Source organism: Accipiter gentilis, chromosome 29 (genome assembly GCF_929443795.1).
Source record: "Accipiter gentilis chromosome 29, bAccGen1.1, whole genome shotgun sequence".
Taxonomy (NCBI): Eukaryota; Metazoa; Chordata; class Aves; order Accipitriformes; family Accipitridae; genus Astur; species Astur gentilis.
In genome coordinates this window covers 15,535,967-15,557,049 of record NC_064908.1, presented here as the reverse complement: position 1 = coordinate 15,557,049, position 21,083 = coordinate 15,535,967, and the positions used below count along the sequence as shown (strand labels likewise).

The following is a 21,083-nucleotide window of genomic DNA, read 5'->3' as shown; positions in this document are numbered from 1 at the left end:
CATCTCAAACACTTCCCATTTCAAAGACGTTTTTTATACAGCTTGCCTATACTCATGTGCCGACCTGCCTACAGGAAAAGGGGCCCCAGCTCCCCCAAGTACCTGAGATGCCAGAGCTTCCCCCAGACCCTGTCTGACTCCTCCCTCATCTCTGCTGGGCACTGGGAAAAAGTCATTCACCATATTGTGGGTGATGACTGAACAGTGATACTCGAAGCCTCTCCATATGGGAACTGTGAGCCACAGCAAAACATCCAGTTGCTCTTGAGATGGATGAGCACTAGTGGATCTTGACATTTGTCAAGAGAGCGAAAAGTCACAGGGATTCAGCCAAATCAACAGTAAATGGCAGCTGGCCTGATACCTTTCTTAAGACATCTTTGAAACTGCTCAGGAAGTTTCTCCCTCCCCAGACAAGTTTGTCACTCTCATCTCTTGTTACCTGCCGGCTTGCAAAGTTGTGCTTGATGGGGTTGCAGGAACTGCCAGCAATGCCCTCGCTGAACCCTTGTTACAGAATTTAGGTCTGGGCTTGGCGAACCACTGGCTGAATTCACAAAGAGCAGCAATGACCCCTTGTGGCCAGGGAGGAAAACACAGGGACCTTCAGTTGCCCCCCACACATCAGAAAAGATCCATAACCAAACCTTACCAGCTGGTGCTCTTGTTCTCAGGCTTAAAAACAAAAGTGCCAGGTATTCAGGAGCACAGGAACCAGATGAGTCACATACTCTCCCCCATTTAATCGGAAATATCGGGAATGTTGCAGCAAGCAGGAGGAATCGGAAAGATCAGAGCTGAAGCAGTCCAGGTTTTGAGCTCATTGTTTTTCAGGTTGTATACTCATTTATTGAGCATAAATAACCAAAAAAGGTTCACAATGGGGAGAGAGGGATAGCACAAGAAGCCTGGAAATAGACCACAGTCTTAAAAACTGCTATGTAGATGAAAAAAAAAAGAAGGGGGGGGGGGGGGGGGGGAACAGAGAGGAAAAGGAAAAAAAAAATTAACACAGCTGTGCAGCCCACACAGCCTGCTGCAGAGACACCAGCTCCCTTTTCCTAAGATCTGTGTTATGAGAACCTGGCACTGTCTCACCTTGCAGGTCTGACAGCTCATGGTTGGTACCCATGAGCATGATCCAATTCTACATTAACCACCTCCAGAGCACACTTCCTCAGCATGTTTCCACCACATTACCAACAGCACTTTCAAGAGCTTCATAATTCCCCCAGCCCCTTTCTGACCCCTTAGATGCCTGCAGAGAGGTTACTTGAGGACAGAAAAGGATTTTGCATTTGTCTACCAGTTCAGCAGAACCATTTCCAGGTATCAAATCTCTCTAGGTGGTAGTGAAGTACAGTCTCTTCACCCCTTTGCCCTTTAACTGACACAGAGTTGTTTAAGTGGCAGAGATGCAAAGAGATCTACTGGATTAACTACAGACCTCTCCATCAGCCTTCAAAAGTGCTTTAAAAAAAGGGAACATCAGCTACTTTATCTCATTGCTTGTACATCCCCAATCTGCTTATACCTAGAAGCCTCACAGCAGAAATCCCTGAATCTCCCTGTATGGCAATAAGATAAACAGCTGCTAAACAACAGCACTTGTGTAGGGAAAAAAGAGGTACTTTTCTAATTAAAAGATGCAGAGGCTGCTAGCTTTTTAGGGAGCCTTTCTTTAGCTTTTTTGCATTGTTCCTGTCCATGCAGATGTGGATAATGCTGCTACCAGCCTCATGCACAGACCTGAAAGTGTCACCATCAAGCTTTAGTTTTCAAATTTCCCAAGTCATCTTGAGGATGTAATTGTTGCAACACTTACTAGGGAATCCTCATAAAACTCAAAAATAACAATTCGCAGGTTTTGTGTGGAGCATTCCACCGATTTCCCCAAGAAGGTAAGTACTATTTTAGAGAGGCAGCACGGGCAGAAGTTTGAGTTGTGCAGCAGCAGAATGGATTACCCATGTCCTTGCTTGTCCTTAGCCACTGAGCTCCATAATGCTCTAGTATTTAGGTAGCAGCACTGGTGGCAGATATCCAGCCTTTGCTATTTGGCAGGGCAATGAGGTAGAGCTGCTGGGGAAGAGAAATACTACAAACACAATCCGAAACTGCCTCCTAGTGCTTACTCTGGACCACAGGCAGAGCAGTCTGAACTAGATGAGAAGCAATGAAGGGTATTTCTAGTTCCCAGGAAAAGATCGAGCAAACAATTTTTCCTTTTGCCTGGGGCAAGCGTGAGAATTTGCAATGTTAGAATTAGATTCAGGGACAATTAGGCCAGATATTTTGCTTTTTTCATCCTTTTTAAGAATTACACCACCGTGGTGCAAGCAGGTCTAATACAAATACAATATACATACACAACACATATATAATACAAATGGCTCTAATATATCACCAGAGCTCTGAGAGGATGTTCTAAGGAAAACATCACATCCACTCTGTACAGAGAAGGCAAGTGACTGACTGCCAACATCTGGCTCAGCATGCCCACCTCTAACACTGGCCTGAGGATCTTCACCAGTGTCATACTGGGTTCCCTGTCATCCCCCAAACACAGCTGCTGCATGACACACCTCTCTATGGGATCCTGCAGGGAAGCAATGTTGAGAGTGCCACTGTGAACAATGCCAGGCAAGAGGAACTCTGCCCAGAAGATATGCTGAAGAGGAAAGTCAAGTCCTGCTTGAATGGGATGAGGAGCAACAGCTGAAGAGGAGATAACAGGGCATTGCAACCATTCTCAGTGTCCTGGCACAAGGAAACTTGAGCCAACCATAGCTCTCAAGCTAGACTCAATTCATTGTGGAGAAAGACAAGCTAATGCACACACGCCTGAACAACTGATCTGTTTAAAAAAATTTATTGAAATGTAAAATATTTAATAGAAAACAATACTGGAGCCTCCTCAGAGGAGGAGCTCACCACATCAGGCATAAAAAAAGGACCAGCAGGATGCACACAGACTGAGAAGCCACTGCTCGCTCCTGGCTCATGTGGACAGCCACATCATGCCACATCCAATCTCATACCCTTGAGACATAGAAACCATCAACAGTCAGACCCAAAATGCCATTAGCAAGGGTGTGGATACTCCTGTCCTCTAAAGTCTTGTACTGTGTTCTGCAGTCTTAAAGAGAAAAACGAGCTCTCAGTCAGAGGACTGACTGGCAGGTCTGTATCATAGTAACGGAAAATCAAAACCATTCAGAAAGCCTTTGGGGAGAGAGAAACATCACAAAACACATCTCTTCCTCTCTATCATTCTGCACAAAGTTCAGGGGCACCAGACACAGCAACAAGTGCCATGAGATATGTCCCAATTGCATCTGCATCTTCATAAAGGTCAGTTATCAATTTTTCAGGCTGCTGCACTAAAAGGCTATTGTCCTTAAGTACTATTTAGTACTATTGTACTAAAAGGGCTCAGGAGGTATCCTAGGAGTTAAAATGAGGAATTTTGGTGGTTTCTGAAGTGTGGAATGAACGTTGGTGACTAGCACATTGAAAAAAAAAAAAAAGTACTGAGAATCAAAAGCTGCCATGCTGGGACTTCAAATGACTGCTTCTGGCCACGTGCCCTACCCCTCCAGATCCAGCAACCTCTGTCGGGTTTCCAGAACGATCTCCTCCATCACCTCTGGTTTGAGAATGTCCTTGATCTGGAGTGGAAAGAAGAGTAACGTTGGCACGAAAAAGCAACTACTACTTGCCCTGGTTTCAGCCAGGATACAGTTAATTGTCTTCCTAGTAGCTGGTATAGTGCTGTGTTTTGGGCTCAGTATGAGAAGAATATTGGTAACACACTGATGTTTTCAGTTGTTGCTAAGTAATGTTTAGACTAAGTCAAGGATTTTTCAGCAAGAATGCTGGAAGGGCACAAGAATTTGGGAGGGGACACAGCCAAGACAGCTGACCCAAACTGGCCAATGGGGTATTCCATACCATGCGACATCACGTCCAGTATGTAAACTGGGGGCAGTGGGGCTGGGGGGAATTGGTGCTTGGGAACTAACCGGATGTTGGTCGGCAGGTGGTGAGCAACTGCATTGTGCATCACTGGTATATCCCAATCCTTTTATTATTATTGTTGTCATTTTAATATTGTTATTATTATCGTTACTAGTTCCTTCCTTTTTGTTCTATTAAACTGTTCTTATCTCAACCCACAAGTTTTACTTTTTTTTTCCTGATTCTCTCCCCCATCCCACTGGGGCGGAGGGGGAGCGAGTGAGCTGCTGCGTGGTGCTTAGTTGCTGGCTGGGGTTAAACCACGATACTACTATTGCACACTCTGTGGAGACAAGGGTCCCTGGCACACAGCAGTGAGCAGCAAGTGAATTTAGAGGGTTCTGGTCAAATGAGACTATCATGGCAGAGGGTCCAAGGCAAAGTCAACTTTGCCAGAGTTAGCAGTTCTTACAGAGACCGTAAGAAATCAAAGGAGATGCTACTGACAACTCCTAATCTCTCGTGAAGGACACACACCAGTATTTGGGAAGGGGAGAGATGACTTAAACAGAAGTATAGTTCAAAATAACATCCCATCTAGCTGAGCAGACTGCCACTGTGAATGAAAGCAGAAGCCAATTCAGATCTTATCTGTTTACGGGAAGAGAATTCCCAGTGATTGTGCTGGCAGAAATCGCAGAGAAAAGCTGTACAGCAAGAGGTCAAATTGAGAGAGCCTTCCAGCAGTGCAGGATGTGGATACAAACAGAAGACTGGTCTCTGTACAATAGACTTGCTTTTTCATTTGTTCATAAAGTGCACTGTCACCTCATACAATCCCAAATTTAACACTGTTTTCACAGGGATCACAGAGTGTCCATAGTCCCAACAAGTGATACACAACATCTATCAAAAAATGTACTATTTCTCTATATGAATAGTTGGACTTTGCCAGAGGCAGAACCCTTCAAACTATCCCTGAAAATGTGCAAGGCCATTTATGTTACACAGAAGGGGGGAAGTTCATATTGTCACTTGCTGCAGAACACTTTGGAAAGCCAAAAGGAAGCCCTACCGCCTAATACTAACTCCAGCAACAACTGATGTGGCCTTTCCATTCCATTCCCTCCCCACAGTGTGGAAGAAAGTAAACAACACTGGTTTCTGTACCTGATGAGGAAGTGATGCTTCATAGCAATACAGGATGCTGGTGTCAAAGAGCATCAACTTCTGAGTAACGAGAGCCACAATGCAGTTTCGGAGCCGTGAGATCACCTCCCGGTCAGACAAGGGAACCGGCTGAGGAAAAGAGATGAATACACAAGGAAATAGTGCAAGCTTACTGTAAAAAAGCTTTGCCATGAACCTAATACCAAATCTTGAAAGTCTCAGGTTATTCATTTGCCTCTGACTGTGTTAGACTAACAAAAACATCATTGGTAGGCGAAGGTTCATCTTCCCTGAACCCTCACCTCCAAGCTGGTGGTGAAGCCCCCTGCCTCTTCATCTTTCTGCTCTGGAGTTGGGTAGATCCAGATGAAACCGTTGTTGCCGAGGATCACGGATGCACCACAGGGCAAGTCGTGGAAGTGAGTCTTCTGGCGTTTCACAAAGGAGGGCGATACCTGAACGAGCACACCCTGGCCAAGCTGAAGAGGAGACCACGAGACTCAACATGAGGGACATGAGACACCATAGATAACATCAAGTCACTGACATGCACTCCCCTCCTGGTCTAGGAACCAGTGAATTTTAACACCTTTTCCTGTGAAACAGTGAATATAAAACCTGCCTGCCTCTGGGAGTGCTGGGAGGATTAGCTAATGCCTGTGCAGTCCTTTGAAGATGAAGAATACTCTAAGTGCTTAGCACAAATGTTAATAATATCTTGGTCGTAACTACACATCAACCATCCCTGCAGAAAAATGAGAAGCGAGAGGCCCAATTTAGCAGAACACTTTCCCTCTTAATCCAATTGCTGTCCTTCACCCTTTGTACAATACGCACACTTCGCTTTCATCTTTTAAGTGCTAATACCCTTGGTCTAGTAATCCCAAACTGCAGCCTACGCTCCAATGGCCCCTTGGCTTATTTCAATGCACAAAACCAGAGATAAATGCCAACTGCGTAAAGCCTAAAATAAAACCCTGGAGAGAGAAACAAGTCATGGGCCAATGGCCTGCAGAAAAGGAGTGATGAAGTTTGAGTGTGAAGATTTTTCTCTCCAGGGTTTAAATCCCAAGCGGCTAGTGGGGGAAACAGGCTGTAATTGTGGACAGGGAGAGCAGCAGCTCAAAGGGCAACTCAAGGGCACTGCTTTGGGGAAATTCTGCTCGGTGCTCCCACGTAGAAGCTAAGATTCTTCCTAACCTGCAGGAATGGGTTATAACAACATCCTGCTCTACCCCAGAGCTTTTTTCTTTAAAACACCTCCAAAAGGCCTTATACAAGTCAACCGGAGCAGAATTAGGCCAAGACCGAGTGCTTTTGAACAACTTACCTTCCCGTATTTCAGACTCCGGGTGTGCAGTGATAAAGCCCCATCAGAAAATACAGACTGGACCTCTGCCTGTCAGCGCCGCTTAAGGAAACAAGGTCCCTAATGCTGCCCAGTGCCAACAGCCTCTAGCTGCCCCCAGCAGAGAGCTCTCCCTGGCAGCCAGGCCAGCCGAAATCTGGCTGTTCTCCCCGTGCCCCTTGGCTGTTCTGTCCGAGCGCAAGCAGTGGAAGGATACACTGATGAGGTCTGCTTCCTGCAGGTAGTCCCTCATTGCAAGCTCATCTTCTGCTGATCTCCTTCTCTGAAACGCACAATACAAGAAAAGTTACATGTAGTTCAGAATAAGAAAACGTCAGTTAATACCTACATTGCGGGGGGACCCGAGGATGCCATACAAAACGCAATCCGGTCACCAAAGCAAAATCAGGCATACTGGCACACCTTTAGATCACTGAAGTGTTTACATCCCAATAACACTGAGAGTTAAACATATTGGAGTGCTACAGACCCACCCGCAAAACCCCACACTACCCTTGTGCTAACTGTGGGAAGGGCTCCAGAGCTTCCCGGTGCCTCTGCTTCTGCTGTGGCAGCAGAAGACAGGGCTCTGGCGCTGCTCTGCGTGAACTACACTCACCAGTTCCCCACCAGGTAAATTCATAGAAGACAGCAACAAGACTGAATCTAGCCTGGAATTGGTTTCCACTTTCCATCGCTTCTGCTGAACCTGGAGAAGAAAAATAATCTGTTGATATACGCTCAAAAATTGAACAGAAGCTCTTCAGCGGAGCAGGAGGTCCTGCAGCCAGCCGAGGCTGCAGAAGGAGACAGCTCTGCTGACCACTTCCAGCCTCATCTTGTTTAAAGCCCAGGCACTTACAGGGCCTCCGCACACAGACATTAACATGCTTTTAGCAACGTCAGAACCGCTCCGGGTCGGACCGAGACACGCCAGCCTGGCTGCCACCCAGCGGGCCACCCTCCTCCTCCACGGCACATCAGGAAAAACCCAGCTTTACCTCTGTAATCCTGCCGACCACGATATCCCCGACTTCACCGTTGTACCTAGCAGCGGGACAGAGAGAGAGCGGCCCCGTCAAAACGCCTCATCCTCCCCAGAAAACGGCCCGGCCCTCGTCTGGCAGGGATGGCGGGCTTCACGCTCCCCGTGCTGAGGAGGCGACCGCCGCTCACCTGGTCTTCAGGGCTTTGACGCACACCAGCTTGTTCACCCTCTCCACGGCGCCGGCCACCGAGGCGATGAGCTTCTCCTCGTCCACGTAGGTGCCGTGGCCCCTGCGGAGAGACCTGCCGCCTGAGGAGAGCCCGCGGCCGGCTGGCCGGCGCCCCCCACCCCGCTCCGCCGCTGCCCCCACCTCATGTAGCCCGTGTCCGTGGTGATCGTGTCCCCGGGGGCCACCAGGTGCTTCTCGCCGCCCCGGGGCGCGCTCGGTCCCACCGCCTTGCGGACCACCGGCAGGCGCATGGTGATGGCAGCCATCTTGAGTGCGGGCGGCGCAACGCCGGCAACCTCCTCCACACGCGCCTTCCGCCCGCCATGTTAGCTGCTGGCGAGAACGCGCCTGAGGCGCCGGCGCCGCCGTCGTGAGTGAGGGCGACGGTGAGGTTTCTGGGCAGCCATTTTGGTTCCTGGCAGTAAAGGGAGTCGTGGGCTTCGCCGCGTTGGGGACCTAAAGGGAGAGAGCGGCCATGTTTAGTGAGGGCGGGGTGCCTACAACCCCGTCGGAGAGGCTGGGGGGCTGAGCGGGGAAGGCAGCCCCACGGCCGGGGCCAGCTCCCTGGGAGCCCGCCCTGCCGCACCAGGGGGGCACCAGGCCCCGACAGGCCTCTCCCTGCGTCCCCAGCCTGGGGCTCGCAGGGCCCCAGCACCCCGCTTTGGGGGGCCACCCCCAGCCGAAAGGCAGGACTACAGGCAAGGGGTGCATTCGCCCTGGAGGGAAGCAGTACCTCCAATTTCTGGGGGTGCCCGTGCACTTGTGTGCACACACAAGTTGTTTCCCCCCGCCGCGTTCTGAAGATAATCTTCTAATCCTTTTCTGAGGTGAAAGGCAGGGTGCTGGAGTTGCACCCACAGCCCCACCAGTGAAGTACGGGGAGGCTGAAGGGAGCTGGGTGGGATGGGCGCAGCAGGCCGGCCAGCCTGCCTCTCCTCCTGCATTAACGGGGCCAGGGGATTTCACCCCGTGATCGCTGCAGCAAGCAGGCTGCAAGGCAAGTTAACGATCAGGTTTGGCTGAAACATCTCCAGGGGATGAGGAATTTACCCCTTCCCCTGTTAAAGCTGTTCCAACAGTAAATAATACATTTGTGTGGAAGTTTTATTCATTTAATTCAAACGGCAGTTAGGCTCTCAGAGCTGCTGAGAAAATACCAAGGAAAAAGCAGCCAGTGATGACCTCCAGTGAATGCTTTGCTTCCTCCGGACCAAAAAAAACCAAACGTAATTCTTCCAAGCAAGACTTGCACCTGTAGCCCATCACAGCTGAAATATGACCATTATTTCATGAAAGATACCAAAGGATATCAACAACTGTTGCTTCAGAGACTGTACACATGGAGACAGGGAGGTACCAGACCAAATAATACCACCCGCTCCCGCACTTGCCCCTTCTCTTTCAGACCTGCAAAAGGGCTTGTTTTTCCCAGAGCTGATCTTTCCTCTTCCCAACTGCACTGTTTGGTCCAACAGACAATGTTACATCTCCTTATTCACCGTATGCTAGTCAAAACATTCACTCAACCCAACCGCTACATCTTTCCCTGGCACATAGCAAAATAAAGCTCTCCAAACTATCCATCTTCTAAATGATAAATGTTCCAAGTAATTTTTATTTAGAATACAAGAGAGGTACAAATGTATTTACACTGTGTACATATACAATCAAATAATATATAATATCAAAGTTTTGTAAATAATGTTTACATAAATATTTACAAAGTTAAAGTGACAGTTTGTTGGTTTTTTTTTTTTTCTGGAAGTAAAACACAGTTTGTGAGAACTTTATACATCTTAGACTTATAATTAATATTAGAATACCTTCTTTTAAGCTTTATGATACACAGCCCTCCTCTCCCGTGTGGCAGGACTCCAGAGGGCGCTTAGACTTGTCCTTGGGGACAGAGCTGGCCCAGGGACGGGTTTTCTCTGTCCCCAGAGGGCAGCAGAAGTAACAGCCGAAATGTTCCCGTACGGCTGCGGGGAGCGATGATGGGGAGCGATGGGGAGCGATGCTCCAAGGCCTGGAGCAGGCACAGCCCGGCAGAGCACAGGGTCCCCCGCAAAACCTGCCCATGGATGGGCATTTCCCGCTGGCACGTCGTGCTGGGGGTGTCCCCGTGGCAAGTGGCCTGTCCCCTCTGCCCATGGCATTGCTTGGAGGTGTTGGGCAAACCCCAACACACAGCTCAGGCTGGAGGAGGGCAGGCAAGGGGATTTGGGGGGGGGGGGGGGGGTCGGGGGTGGGGACGACTACTCACAACCATTTGCTAAATCAGGGCTCCTAAGGAGGAAAATGTGCCCCTTTGGAAAGAGCCACCAGGGCCACAGCTGCCCCTGGAGTAAACAGGCATGAATGGGGTGGCCACAACAGGGCTATGCCAGCCTTTCAACGGGGCACGTGTCTCTGCCGGACACTCGCTGGAGCAGAGGAGGAGGCTTAAGAACAGTTTTTCTTTCCATCAAATTATCTGTAAAACCCTGGCATCACTCATCCAGGCCCAGCTTTTAGGCTGCCCCAGCCCTCCTCCCGTACACCTGCAAATCCATGCAGGATGTTCCACTGTGTCCGTTTGCCCTTCTCCCCCTGCCAACCCCAGGGACCAGCAGCCCACCCCACACTGCCTCTCCCCAGGGAGGATTCCGCACGGTGTGGCTGCTGCACCAGCAGCTTGCAGAGCTGGGGGGGATCCCCTCGCTCACCGAACAGCCTGCCAAACCCCATGCAAATGGTGATGCTCAAAAAAAAAAAAAAAAAAAAAAAGAAACCAAAACCACCAGCATCCTGCCTTCAACACAAAGCAGCCCTGCCTCTGCCCCCAGCTCTGCCAAGGGCCAACACCCCCCACTTCATTGCATGTCTCAGCTCCAGTCTTTGCTGTCCAAAAACCCGCTGCCGCGCCGGGGATTCACAGCACCATGGTGGGGATGTGATGGGCCAGGGAGGCGGGATGGGGCACGGGCAGGGCCGGCGAGTGAGCCTGCAGGGAGGCGTTGGGGGGCCGATGGCGGGCGCTTTTCTGGTGTGCCCGCAGCCCGGCGAGCTGGGAGTAGGCACTTTGGCAAACCTGGCACTTGTAGGGACGCTCGCCGGTGTGCAAGCGGACGTGGTTGCGGAGGGTGGAGGACTGGCTGAAGCGGCGGTTGCAGAAGCGGCACACGAAGGGCTTGTCCAGGGTGTGGATGCGCATGTGGGAGCGCAGGTTGCTGCGGGAGTTGAAGCCCCGGTGGCAGATGACGCAGCGCATGCGCCCCGTCGTGCTGGCCCCCGTCTCCACTGCATGGAAGTCCTCTGGGGACAACAGGGGACGGTCAGGCGCTGCCCTCCGGCACAGCGGCTCACCCCCTCCCGGAGCCCCCAAGGTGCTGACTGCCCTAAATAACCACCCCATGCCCCCTCGCTGGGTCCCTGCCCGCTGAGGATGCCCGCTCGTGGAGACACCCATCACGGGAACAGTGGGGTCACAGGCTGGCGCTTAAGGTTTTGGGATGGGGCCAGAGCTGCGAACAGGCTCACCCAAATTGAGGCGAGGGGGAACAACCCACAACCATGCTGCCCTGTCCTCCAGCCCAGGCTCTTCAGCAGCAGCGTGTTGTCCCTGCACTGGTCCCAGCTTCTCCCCCTGCTCTGCTGGGCTCTGATCCAGCGCTCTCAGAGTGGGAAGTGGGGCTGAGGAGCACAGACGGGGTCTGGCTCTGAACACAGCATCCCCCAAAAGTGCCCAAAAGCTCTGCCGCCTGCCCACAGAGGTGCACCTCGGGGAACCACCAAGACAAGCAGAGATTGAAAGCCCAGGGAGAGAAAAGCCTCCTGCAATGGTGATTTGGGGAAAGATCTGTTAAATGCAGAGCGGGGACATAAGCAGTTGCATCCACTTGACGTTTCGTAGTGCATCGGGGCTGCCTTGGCCCCGCTTGCACGTCTGCCCCGCTCCTCCCTGCCTGGCAGGGTCAGGCAGCGACTGCTGGCCACCGCACCAGCAATAGCCGTGGGCAAACCAGCCCAGAAGTGACCCCCCCAAATTACTGGGGACCTGCTCAAGCTGTACGGATCTGTCTCGTAGTCCCTGTGTTTGTTCCCAGAGAGCTGGGGGATCTGACATATCCTCTGGGATGTCCCTGCCCCATGCCCACCCCATGGCCTCAGAGCTGGGGACAGGGTGAACGGCGAACGGGCAGGGATGCTGCACCCATGGCTGTTTCCGATGTTACCTACCATGTTTGTTCTTCTTCTGCTCCTCTTCCAGCCCCGGCACACCTGGGATACCCAGGAAGGTGTTATGGGAGTTCCCATACCAGACCAGCAGCTCTTGGTCCGGAGGAATCATCTAGAGAAAGAGACAGACAGGGGTGTGGGGAGGGGACAGCAAACAGCTCCCCGTGCATCCTCGGCTGGTCGCTTCCGACCTACCCTGGCCATATCCCATCTGCTGCGAGACCCTGCTGCCATCTGGGACCTGCCAGCGGTCCCCAACACCCCCCATGCACAGGTTGCAGCACTGGTGGCGATGACACGACTCAGCACCATCACCCAGCACAGCTCTCCCCCCGGGCTGGGCCACAAACAACGTAACAGGCAAATAAGCAGCTACGGAGCACACAGACGGAGCTGGGGTCTCTGGAGTGAAAGGACCCAGAGGTCCCTGCAGCTCAGGGAGATGAGGACACGGCGGCACACAGAGACATGGAGAAATAAGCCATTTGTGGACGCACAAACTGCAGCAAGGCACGAATGACAGACACCGAAGCAGGGAGCCGTGACACAGAACCCTGGCTCAGTGCTCCTGCAGAGCGTTTTGGCTCTGGACAGAGGCATTGGCACCCCCCTGCCGTAGGGCACAGGCAGCATCTCCCACCCGACCCCTCTGGGGTTTATTTTAGCTGGTGGAAATAAAAGATGTGCCGACAAAGGGTTCGTCAGCCTGGGGATTGGAGAGCGCGGGGGACTGCTAAAGGAGTGCGTGGCTTGGGTGCAAGATGCTGCCTACATCCCCCACCAAAGTCCCGGTACCCGCAACAGCCCAGGAGATCTATAGGGCCAGGGAAGTGCTTTTGCACCAGCCACATTCCTGTTTCCCTGAAACGATGGCATTTCTCCTTCCCCTGTCGTTCCTGTCATGTTCCTGCACTGCCAGGGTGGCCAAAGCAAACAGCCAGGAAACACGGTTCAAGCCTCCTAATGCACAGCAGCCACGGCTGGGAAGACGGATACTCTCACACCGTTTCAGGCAACACTAATAACAACATCACTTTATAAAAAAAATTATGCGCAGATTTTTTCCTTTCAGGTCCCTAGTGTTAAGAACCTAATTTAGAAATGGGAAAGTCCCCTGTTTCAGGGATGACTTTCCATACGCAGAGTAGTCCAAGAAAAGCATCATCCGCATGAAACACAGATCATAAGTTAGATCACCCGAGCACTGAAAAATGCGCCTAATTTTAGGCACCTGAAAGCAGTGGGAATTTTGACTTCATATTTTCAAGGGTCCCTCTGCATGAAGACCTCACTAGGACTGCAGAGTAGGAATTTGGGAGGCAGAGGAAACCGATACCATTTTGCATCCCAAACTGGTGCTGTTTCTCTGTGTCATTTTGTCTTAACAGAAAATCAGTTATTTTTAATACAAGCAAAGATAATAAAATATTGCTGAAAGGATAAAACACATTGCATGCGTGCGTACGTGTGTGCGTGCATGTGTTATTCTGCTGGAGCTGGTGCACCTGTGCCAGCAGCAGATGAGCACTCATGTGCATACACCCCAAAGCAATTTAAATTGCCCCCCAGGAATCTCTTGGCCTTCAGATCAAAGGCCAAAACTCACTGCCCTCGCTTTATTTTCCAGCAGCGGCAACTTGGAATTACTGAAGAAGAGGATGGGAAAAAACAAACTACTAAGTAAGGGCAGGAACGGGAAAAACACATGAAAATATTAAAGGCAAATAGTGAAAAAGGCACCCAACAAATCTGATTTTGTGATGGGTAGGTGAGAAAGGCATCCTGAGAACAGCATCCTAAAAGATACCACACTGGAGTGATGGTGCAGCGGAGGTGGGTGCAGAGCGAGAGGGACCGGGCAGCTCGTGGTGCCCGCCGGGGAGGGGATGCAGCGGGCACGGGGCAGGAGCCCCCCAAGGCTGGTGGGGGACGGAGGGTGACAGTGCCCATGTGCTGCTGAGAGAGGGCACCGCTAAGTTCAGGTCGGTGTTCGCGTATCCTGACCGAGACTGAGCTGTTCCAGCTGGTCTCGGGCTGATGCTGCGCTCTCGGTCCAGGATTTGTGGTGGGGGAGGCGACAAGGCAGGAGCGGTGGGTAACAAGGGGGGAGCTCGCTCGGGTCCAAGATGCTGTATTTGTGTGCCCACGACTCCGCACTAGGGGATTAACGAGCGAAGAAAGAACCACAAAAGGCAAATCCTCTCTTGCTTTTCCTTTTCTTGTTGGGTGCGCAAACCCCAATGAGTTTGAACAAGCGATCGGTTTTGGACTGCATGCGTGTGTGCACGCACGCGCGTTACACCGGTGGGAATGGGGAGCCCACGAAAGATGCAGATCCTCGACCTGTCGTGCCCAGTTGTGACCCAGCTCCTCGCACACTCCATGCTTCCCTTCCTCGCACTCTCACACAAAAAACCCCAGCTCCTTCTGCTCCTCCCAGCACCGAGGGACCCACGCTGACCCGGCGGCAGTGGGAGCACTGCCAGACGCCTGCCATGCCCGGGGAGCATGCCGCAGGGTGGTAGCCGGCACCCTCCATCCCCACTTTCACCTCGCCGGCCCTCAGGGTTCGGCGCTCTCAACACCTCAACTTTGCTGTTTGTATCGAGGGAATTAAACTCATCCTGCTCTGGCGCTCGCTGCTTCAACCCCGGGAGCAAGCCTGCAGGTTGACTGTGACCGTCCGGGGCCTCTACACGCAGCTGCCCAAATATCAGCTCACCTGCCCCATCGTCCATGCACACAAACAAGGGGTGAGAAACACGGCTGTACTCCTAATTACACCATGGCTAACTGGGATTATTTTACTGCTTTGCATAATTTAAGAACAGTAATAAAAAGCAACTAAGCTGCTGTCATAACAGGCAGGGCTGCCCACAAGAGTATCAGGTCTTAAAACTGGGTACAGCTGAAGCTTACGGAGGGGTGTCCAGGATGGGGAGAGCAGCACGGGAGCCCTTGAGGCTCTTGCAGCGCTGCATGAGGAAAGGCAGCAGAGCCCCGAGGAGGCACACAGGACTCTCCCACAGCAGAGGAAAATACCTGTTCTCTTCTTACCCACCCACTCGCCTTTCCCACCCCCCCACCGCAGCAATTCCAAACCCAGCCCTGATGCTAGCTCAATGCAGGATTGAGCCGTGGTCCTGTGCTGTGGAGCATTTGAGCATCTGCTCCTCTGTAAGCCAGCGCAGGAGCCAGGATAGACCCAGGGAGATGCCCTTGCCCACAGAACCAGCGGGCACTTGTGCTTTGTCCCAGCTAAGACCCTCTCCCAGCTGCGAGCAGCCGCGGGAGCCCCCGCTGCTGAGCGTGTGAGACTCTGGACCCGATACGGGAGAGGAACAGTCCCACAGTGCCGGTCTGGGATGGAATGGGAGATGTTCCCCTCTTGCGACTCTAAGCTGAAGCAGCTGCCCAGGGACACTCCAAGCTACCACCTTCCTCCACCTGCAACAGCATCGGGTTATGGGGACTCTGTACACAAGCAGGGCTGGACCCCGCCATCACACCGCTGGCACTGCCTGACTTGTATGCACATGGCATCAATAATGCCAGCGAGCCAGACACCCGCCTCCATCCCAGCATCTCCCACAGGGAGCTGTGGGTACCTCCAGCCTTCACCCCACAGCACAGCAGCCTGTGCCCTGGGACACCCCTGGGACCCAGCTCCTGCCCCTGCTCCTCCGCTAAGCCAGCACCCACCAGCGCTTCGTATGGGAGCGCATGGATGAGCCGGGCAGGATGAGTCCTTTCCCGCAGCCCCGCTGCAGACAGCCCGAGGCTCGGCTGCGCCAGCGCCGCACCCTGCCCGCTCTGCAGCTCCCTGCCCGGCTCCCGCAGCCCCGATCCTCCTCTCACTCTCTGATTTACAGCCAGAGCTGCTTGTGAGCCCGGGCAAAAGCTGTGCAGAGTCAGGTGCAGCCTGCATTCAGCACCTGGGTTTCACAGAAACCCCCAAACTTTTCCATGCTACGGAGAAGCAGGTTCTGCACGAAATCCCATTTTTCAAGACAGCGTCAAAACCCTGCTCCTGCCTGAAACCCCGGCTGGGCCAGGATTACAGCTCTTTTCATGCTTTACACCCCAAAAGAAGCTTGGGCAGCATTTGCTCTCCCTCTGCTCAGTGCACATCACCCCATGAGCCCACCAAAAGGGGACAGAGAGGAGAAGGGCCCTTTGCTTCTCCATGAAGCCCATGCGATGGCCATTCCCCACGGTGCCTACCTGTCCCAGCGGGTCTGGGTGCAGGGGACAGCAAAGCCACCCTGTGCTCCCACAGACACCCCAGCAACAGCCCAAAGAACTGAGGGTCTATGGGGTGGGAGATCCCAGCGCCCTGCTCCCCTCCTGCGGCTGCTCGGCTGCCTCCCCACCCTGCTTACCTCAATTGCCTTGTAGAAGATGCTGTTCCCGATCTGGACCACCTCCAGGTTCTGCTCCTGCTCATTCCGTGCACATTTGATGTAGGTCATCCAGCTGCGGTGGTCCTCCTGGCTGGCATCGATGAAGTACCGCACCGTGCCATCTTCGTTAAAGACCTGGGAGGAGGAGAGAGCAGTTGGTAACGATGCTGCCCACAATGGACCGAGCCCCTCCACCTCCTGCCTCTGGGATAAAATCCCCAGCCTGGGACAAGCTCAAAGCCAGCATAGCCTCGGAGCTGAGATCATGCCAGCAGCCGGGAAATGCCTGAACCCTTCTTGCTCACGGTGCTGGACCACAGCGGGGCTGAGGAAGGGTACCCTGCTCTCAGTGGATGGACACAGCTGGCCCCGCCGGGCCATGCTCACCCAAATAACCCAGCTCCCTGTCTCAATCCCCCTTTTCGGCAGACGCCCACCAGCAGCTCAGCCCCAAAGGGGATATTCGGCGTCCTGCAGCTGCCCACAGGAGCGGGGCATCCCTGGGTGGAGGGGGAAGGTGCCTGCCGGACCTGGCCCTCAGGGGAAGATGCTTTGCAGGGTGGCAGGAAAAGCGAGGGAAGTTTCCATTAGGCATAACATTATAATAATAATTTTAAAAAAAATTAATAATAATTTAAAAGTGCCAGTCTGACACTCAGCAAAACAAAAAACCATGAGGAAAACCTCCCTCTACTAGCCAGGTGTTAATGCGTGATGTCCTGGCGGCTCAGGTCCCCCCAAACCCCACGGCTTCGCTCGGGGTTACCCGCACCGGGACCGGGACAAAGCGGGGGACAGGGCAGAGCTGGTTTCGCCCTCGGCACGCTGAGCAGGCAGCTGCCCGCCGGGTGTTTCGCCACGACGGGAAAGGGCAGGGCAGGGTGCGATCCTGCCGCGTGGGACACGAGCAACAGCATTTCGGGGCTCGTCCGAGAGCTGGCTGCACCCCGAGGGGTGAAGCCTTGCCCTTCTCCTGCCCCAAGAGTCTCCTAAACCCACCCGCCCCGGAGGAAGCCAGATCTTTGCACGAACGGGGAAACTGAGGCAGGGGAAGGGTGCCTGACGGCACACAAGCACAGGACAAAGCCCCCGGGCCCCAGGCACCCCATCCCTGCCTCTCGCCGGGCCAGCCGGGTCTGGGGGTCCGGGGGTCGTTACCTCCCACATGAGGTTGTTGTTCTTGCACAGGTCCACGTGCTCCGGCGAGATGACCCTGCCCGTGAACGGTCCCATCTCGGTACCGGCCTTGATCCAGGTTTTGGAGAAGATGCCGAGCCCTTCCCCGGGGATGGAACTCTGGGCGATGATCACTTCCGACGGCAGCACCAGGCTGGACAGCTTCTGCACCTCTGCGGGAGGTGGGAGAGGGCTCGGAAAAGGGACCCGCCGCCCCCCGCCCGCCCCGCCGCTCCCCGGGCTGGCCGCGGGGAAGGGCCGGGGGCGCGCCGGGGAGACCGGGGAGGGGGGGTTTGGGGGGGCAGAGGGGACCCCTCCCCGGTGCCAGCCCAAATCCCGGGTCTGAGCCTTTTAAACGCCCAGCCGGGCTCCTACAAAGCGGTACAAGGTTCCCCCCGGGGCATTGAGGAGGTACCTGGGAAAAGCAGCCCGGACTGGGCGAGGGAGCGGGGCTGAGAAAGGAGGTTAAATGGTGTCTATTTCGGCCCATCCAGCAATTTGTCATGCTGTTAAAGTGATCTGCATTCATTAAACTCAACTAGAAAGAAATTGCTAATTCTAAATTCATTAGTCCTTTAGGAATGCTGTAGCGGTACATTGTGCCTGAATGGCGCAAGGGCTTGTTTAAAAGGGCCCAGGAATTCCTCTTACAAAATGGGGAGATGAGATGGTTGACATATCGTGAATGGAAATGGAATTAGCCTTCATGGTAAATTAAGAGAGGAACAGAAATCCGAGAGGGGGAAAAGGGAGCCGGGACGCCCCGGCGATGCCGGGGCGAGAGAAAAGAGATTGTCCCGGGCGGCTGAATGCGGGGCGGCCCCGGCCCCCCCCGGCCCCCTCCCCAGCCCACGGTTTAAGTGGGAACTTTCTCAGGTCAAGCCCAAGTTAACCAAATGAATTTAAAGCCCTTCTTCCCCAGTCAACTGCTATTACACGCCTGGGGAGAGCGGGGCGCCGGGAGCCGCATCCCGCCGCCGGGTACCGGGGGCCCGTCCCGGGGCCGATGATGGGGTGGGTTGGGGGGTGTCCGGCGGTGGTGGTCGTGAGGGGGGGTGGGGGGTTTGTCCGGTGCCGCCACTCACCTCCGGAGAAGGACTGAGCCAGGACCTCGGCCGTGAAGGCGGTCTTGGGGCTGCTCTTCTCCTCGAAGAGCTGCTCGCCCAGGACGTTTCTCCAGCGGCCGTAGAGGAAGCTGTGCAGGATGTCGGAGGTGATCACCTCGGCCAGGGAAAGCCCCTGAGGCTTCAACCCGGGCTTGAGCACCAGGGCTTCGGCGGGCAGCACCGAGCCCATCATGGGGGCGAAGGCGGCGGCGGGCGGGCCGGGCTCGGCGGGGCGCGGGCGGCGGGCCGGGCTCCGTGCCGCTCGGTGCCTCCCGGCCGGCTATATATGAGCTTCATTGACCCTCCTAATTGGTTATTAATGACCTCCCTGACGTTGGCGGAGAGACTGGGGCTGCCGGAGCGAGGCGAGCCGTCGGAGCCCCCCCCCCCCTCCTCCTCCTCCTCCTCCTCCTCCTCCTCCTCCTTCCCTCCCCTCCCCGGGGGTGGGGTGGCTGGAGGGAGGGAGGGACACGGCGAGCACACACACACACACACACACACATACATACATACACACCCACGCGTATACATATACGCACACATGCACACTCACCGGCTCGGCCCCCCGCACCCCCAGGCAAAGGCAAATCCAGGCACCTGCCCCCGGCCAGGGTGAAAAAAATTTAAAAAAAAAAAAACCCCAACGAAACGGGCAGAAATGCCCACGCCGCTGTCCCACGGACGGGGCGCACCCTCGGGCACGGTCCCATCCGGCTCCCTTCCCCTCCCGGCCCCCGCGCTCGTTTTTGGGGCTGAAACGCGGTGGTTTGGGGGCAGCTGCCGGCACCGTAACGAATTCGGTGACCCCGACGCCTCCAGCCCCCGCTGCTCGGTGGAATTTGGCCCCCACGGTCCCGAGGGAACGGGTCGGGGCTCCCCCAGCGGGTCCCGAGCCGCCGCTGCACCCCCGGCCCGGCGGGTCGGTACCGGCGCTGCCCCCCACACCCACCCCCCCCCAAATCCCGGGGAGGGTCCCCAGCCACAGACCTGGGGTGGGGGGGGGGGGGGGAGGAATCGGGGTACGCGCCCCCGAGGCTGGTCCCCGCTTGCACCCAGGGCCAGGCTCGCCCGGCTGCAACCTCCAAGCCCGACCGGTTTCCCAACTCCGCATCCCCTTTCCCAGGGGAAGGCGAGAAGGGCCGGGACTTTTGCCCACGGGTGAAAGGGGCCGGAGTGGATCTCCCACCTCCCCGCAACGGCAACCGTGTCCTGCCCCCTCCATTCCCCCCAGGGCCGGACCCTCACCCGGGGGAGGCTGCAACTCCCTCCTGGGCTCTGCTGCCGCAGCATCCCCATCTCCGCACCCAAAAATATTCCCCGATCAGCCACGGTGCCCACGCCACCCCCCCGCCCCCCCGAGCCCCTTGGAGCCCCGTAGCCACCCCTGCCCCCCACCCCCCCCCAGGAAGGTGGCATCAGAGCTGTCCCCGCAAATTCCCTGCTCCCCTCCCTTAGGGCCCGCAGCTTTACCGGCTCAGCAAAGGGTTAATCTTTCCTGGATTTAAACCCAATCCTGCTGTGTCGGAGCTTAGAGCCCTCTCCTTAGCCTTGTTCTTTTGATTTTCATGGGGATGAGGGGCTGTAAAGGGCTGGGGGGGGGGGGGGGGAAGGATGGGCCCCCAAATTCCTCCAGCGCTCAAAGGCCGGCTCCTGCGCTCCGAACCCCCGGGCAGCCCCCCCGAGTCCAAACCGTGCCCACGCCAGCCCCCGGGTGGGTATTTTATAGGGTGAGCTTGTCGGGCAGCTCTTCCCCTTGGCAGGGCTGCCTGGCAAAAGTGATGTTACAGCCCAGGTATAATTATTTCTATTAAACCAATCAAGAAGAGGCGCAAATGTCAGGAATCAACCCAAACCTGCGGTTACTGAGGGTGTTTGCCCGGCGAGAGGCAGCGCTGCCCTAGAAAGGGGAGGTTAATAACCTGCCAGGGTTTGGTTTGGGTTTTAATATGCGGAAAAATAAGTTTATTTTGTTTTTCTGGACTTTGACTATAGGAGCCGTCAGCCGCCGTGGCGTGTGAATATTTCAGCTTTGCTAAATATAACGCATCAGGTGGAAAGCAACACACAACACACGTCTTCCTCCGGCCGCCGAGGCAAACGATCCCCTCGGATTGCCGCTTTTTTTTTTTTTTTTTTTTTATTTTTCCCCAGGAAATACATCAACCCTCAAGTTATCCCGGGACAAAAAAAAAAAAAAAAAAAAAAAAAAAAAAAATTCTTAAAAACCCCGCGGCTCCCGTGCGGGCTGCGCTGCAGCCCCGGTCCCGGCTGCGGGGGGTTCGGGGGTGCGGGGGGCTCGGAGGGGGGGTGATGGAAAAAGGTGGGAAAAAAAAAATCCTTCCATTTTCTGCGTGGTTTTAAATATCCCCAGCTGTTTCCCAAAGCTTCTTCCCGGTCCTAGGAAGGTGCTTTGGTGTGTGTGTCCCCCCCCCCGCTCCTCGTTTCTCTTTTTTAATATCGCAGCTATCCCTCCTTTTTAACATTT

The 21,083-nt window shown here is 54.4% G+C and overlaps 2 protein-coding genes across 2 annotated transcripts; both read right to left on the bottom strand.

Annotated features, from left to right (window-relative positions):
- Nucleotides 1-2,853: 2,853 nt before the first annotated feature.
- Nucleotides 2,854-8,007, bottom strand: EXOSC2 (exosome component 2). Its single transcript, XM_049832688.1, has 9 exons — nt 7,837-8,007; nt 7,655-7,756; nt 7,480-7,525; nt 7,098-7,187; nt 6,696-6,761; nt 6,461-6,529; nt 5,433-5,609; nt 5,131-5,259; nt 2,854-3,671 (listed from the first exon to the last, which is right to left on the bottom strand). The coding sequence occupies exons 1-9, from the start codon at nt 7,959-7,961 to the stop codon at nt 3,591-3,593; spliced, it is 885 nt and encodes a 294-aa protein (XP_049688645.1). The 5' UTR covers nt 7,962-8,007; the 3' UTR covers nt 2,854-3,590.
- Nucleotides 8,008-10,606: 2,599 nt separating this feature from the next.
- On the bottom strand, nt 10,607-18,791 carry PRDM12 (PR/SET domain 12). Its single transcript, XM_049832534.1, has 5 exons — nt 18,578-18,791; nt 17,475-17,665; nt 16,296-16,451; nt 11,914-12,025; nt 10,607-10,989 (listed from the first exon to the last, which is right to left on the bottom strand). Exons 1-5 carry the CDS (start codon nt 18,789-18,791, stop codon nt 10,607-10,609), a joined length of 1,056 nt encoding a protein of 351 aa, XP_049688491.1.
- Between the last annotated feature and the right edge of the window lie 2,292 nt (nt 18,792-21,083).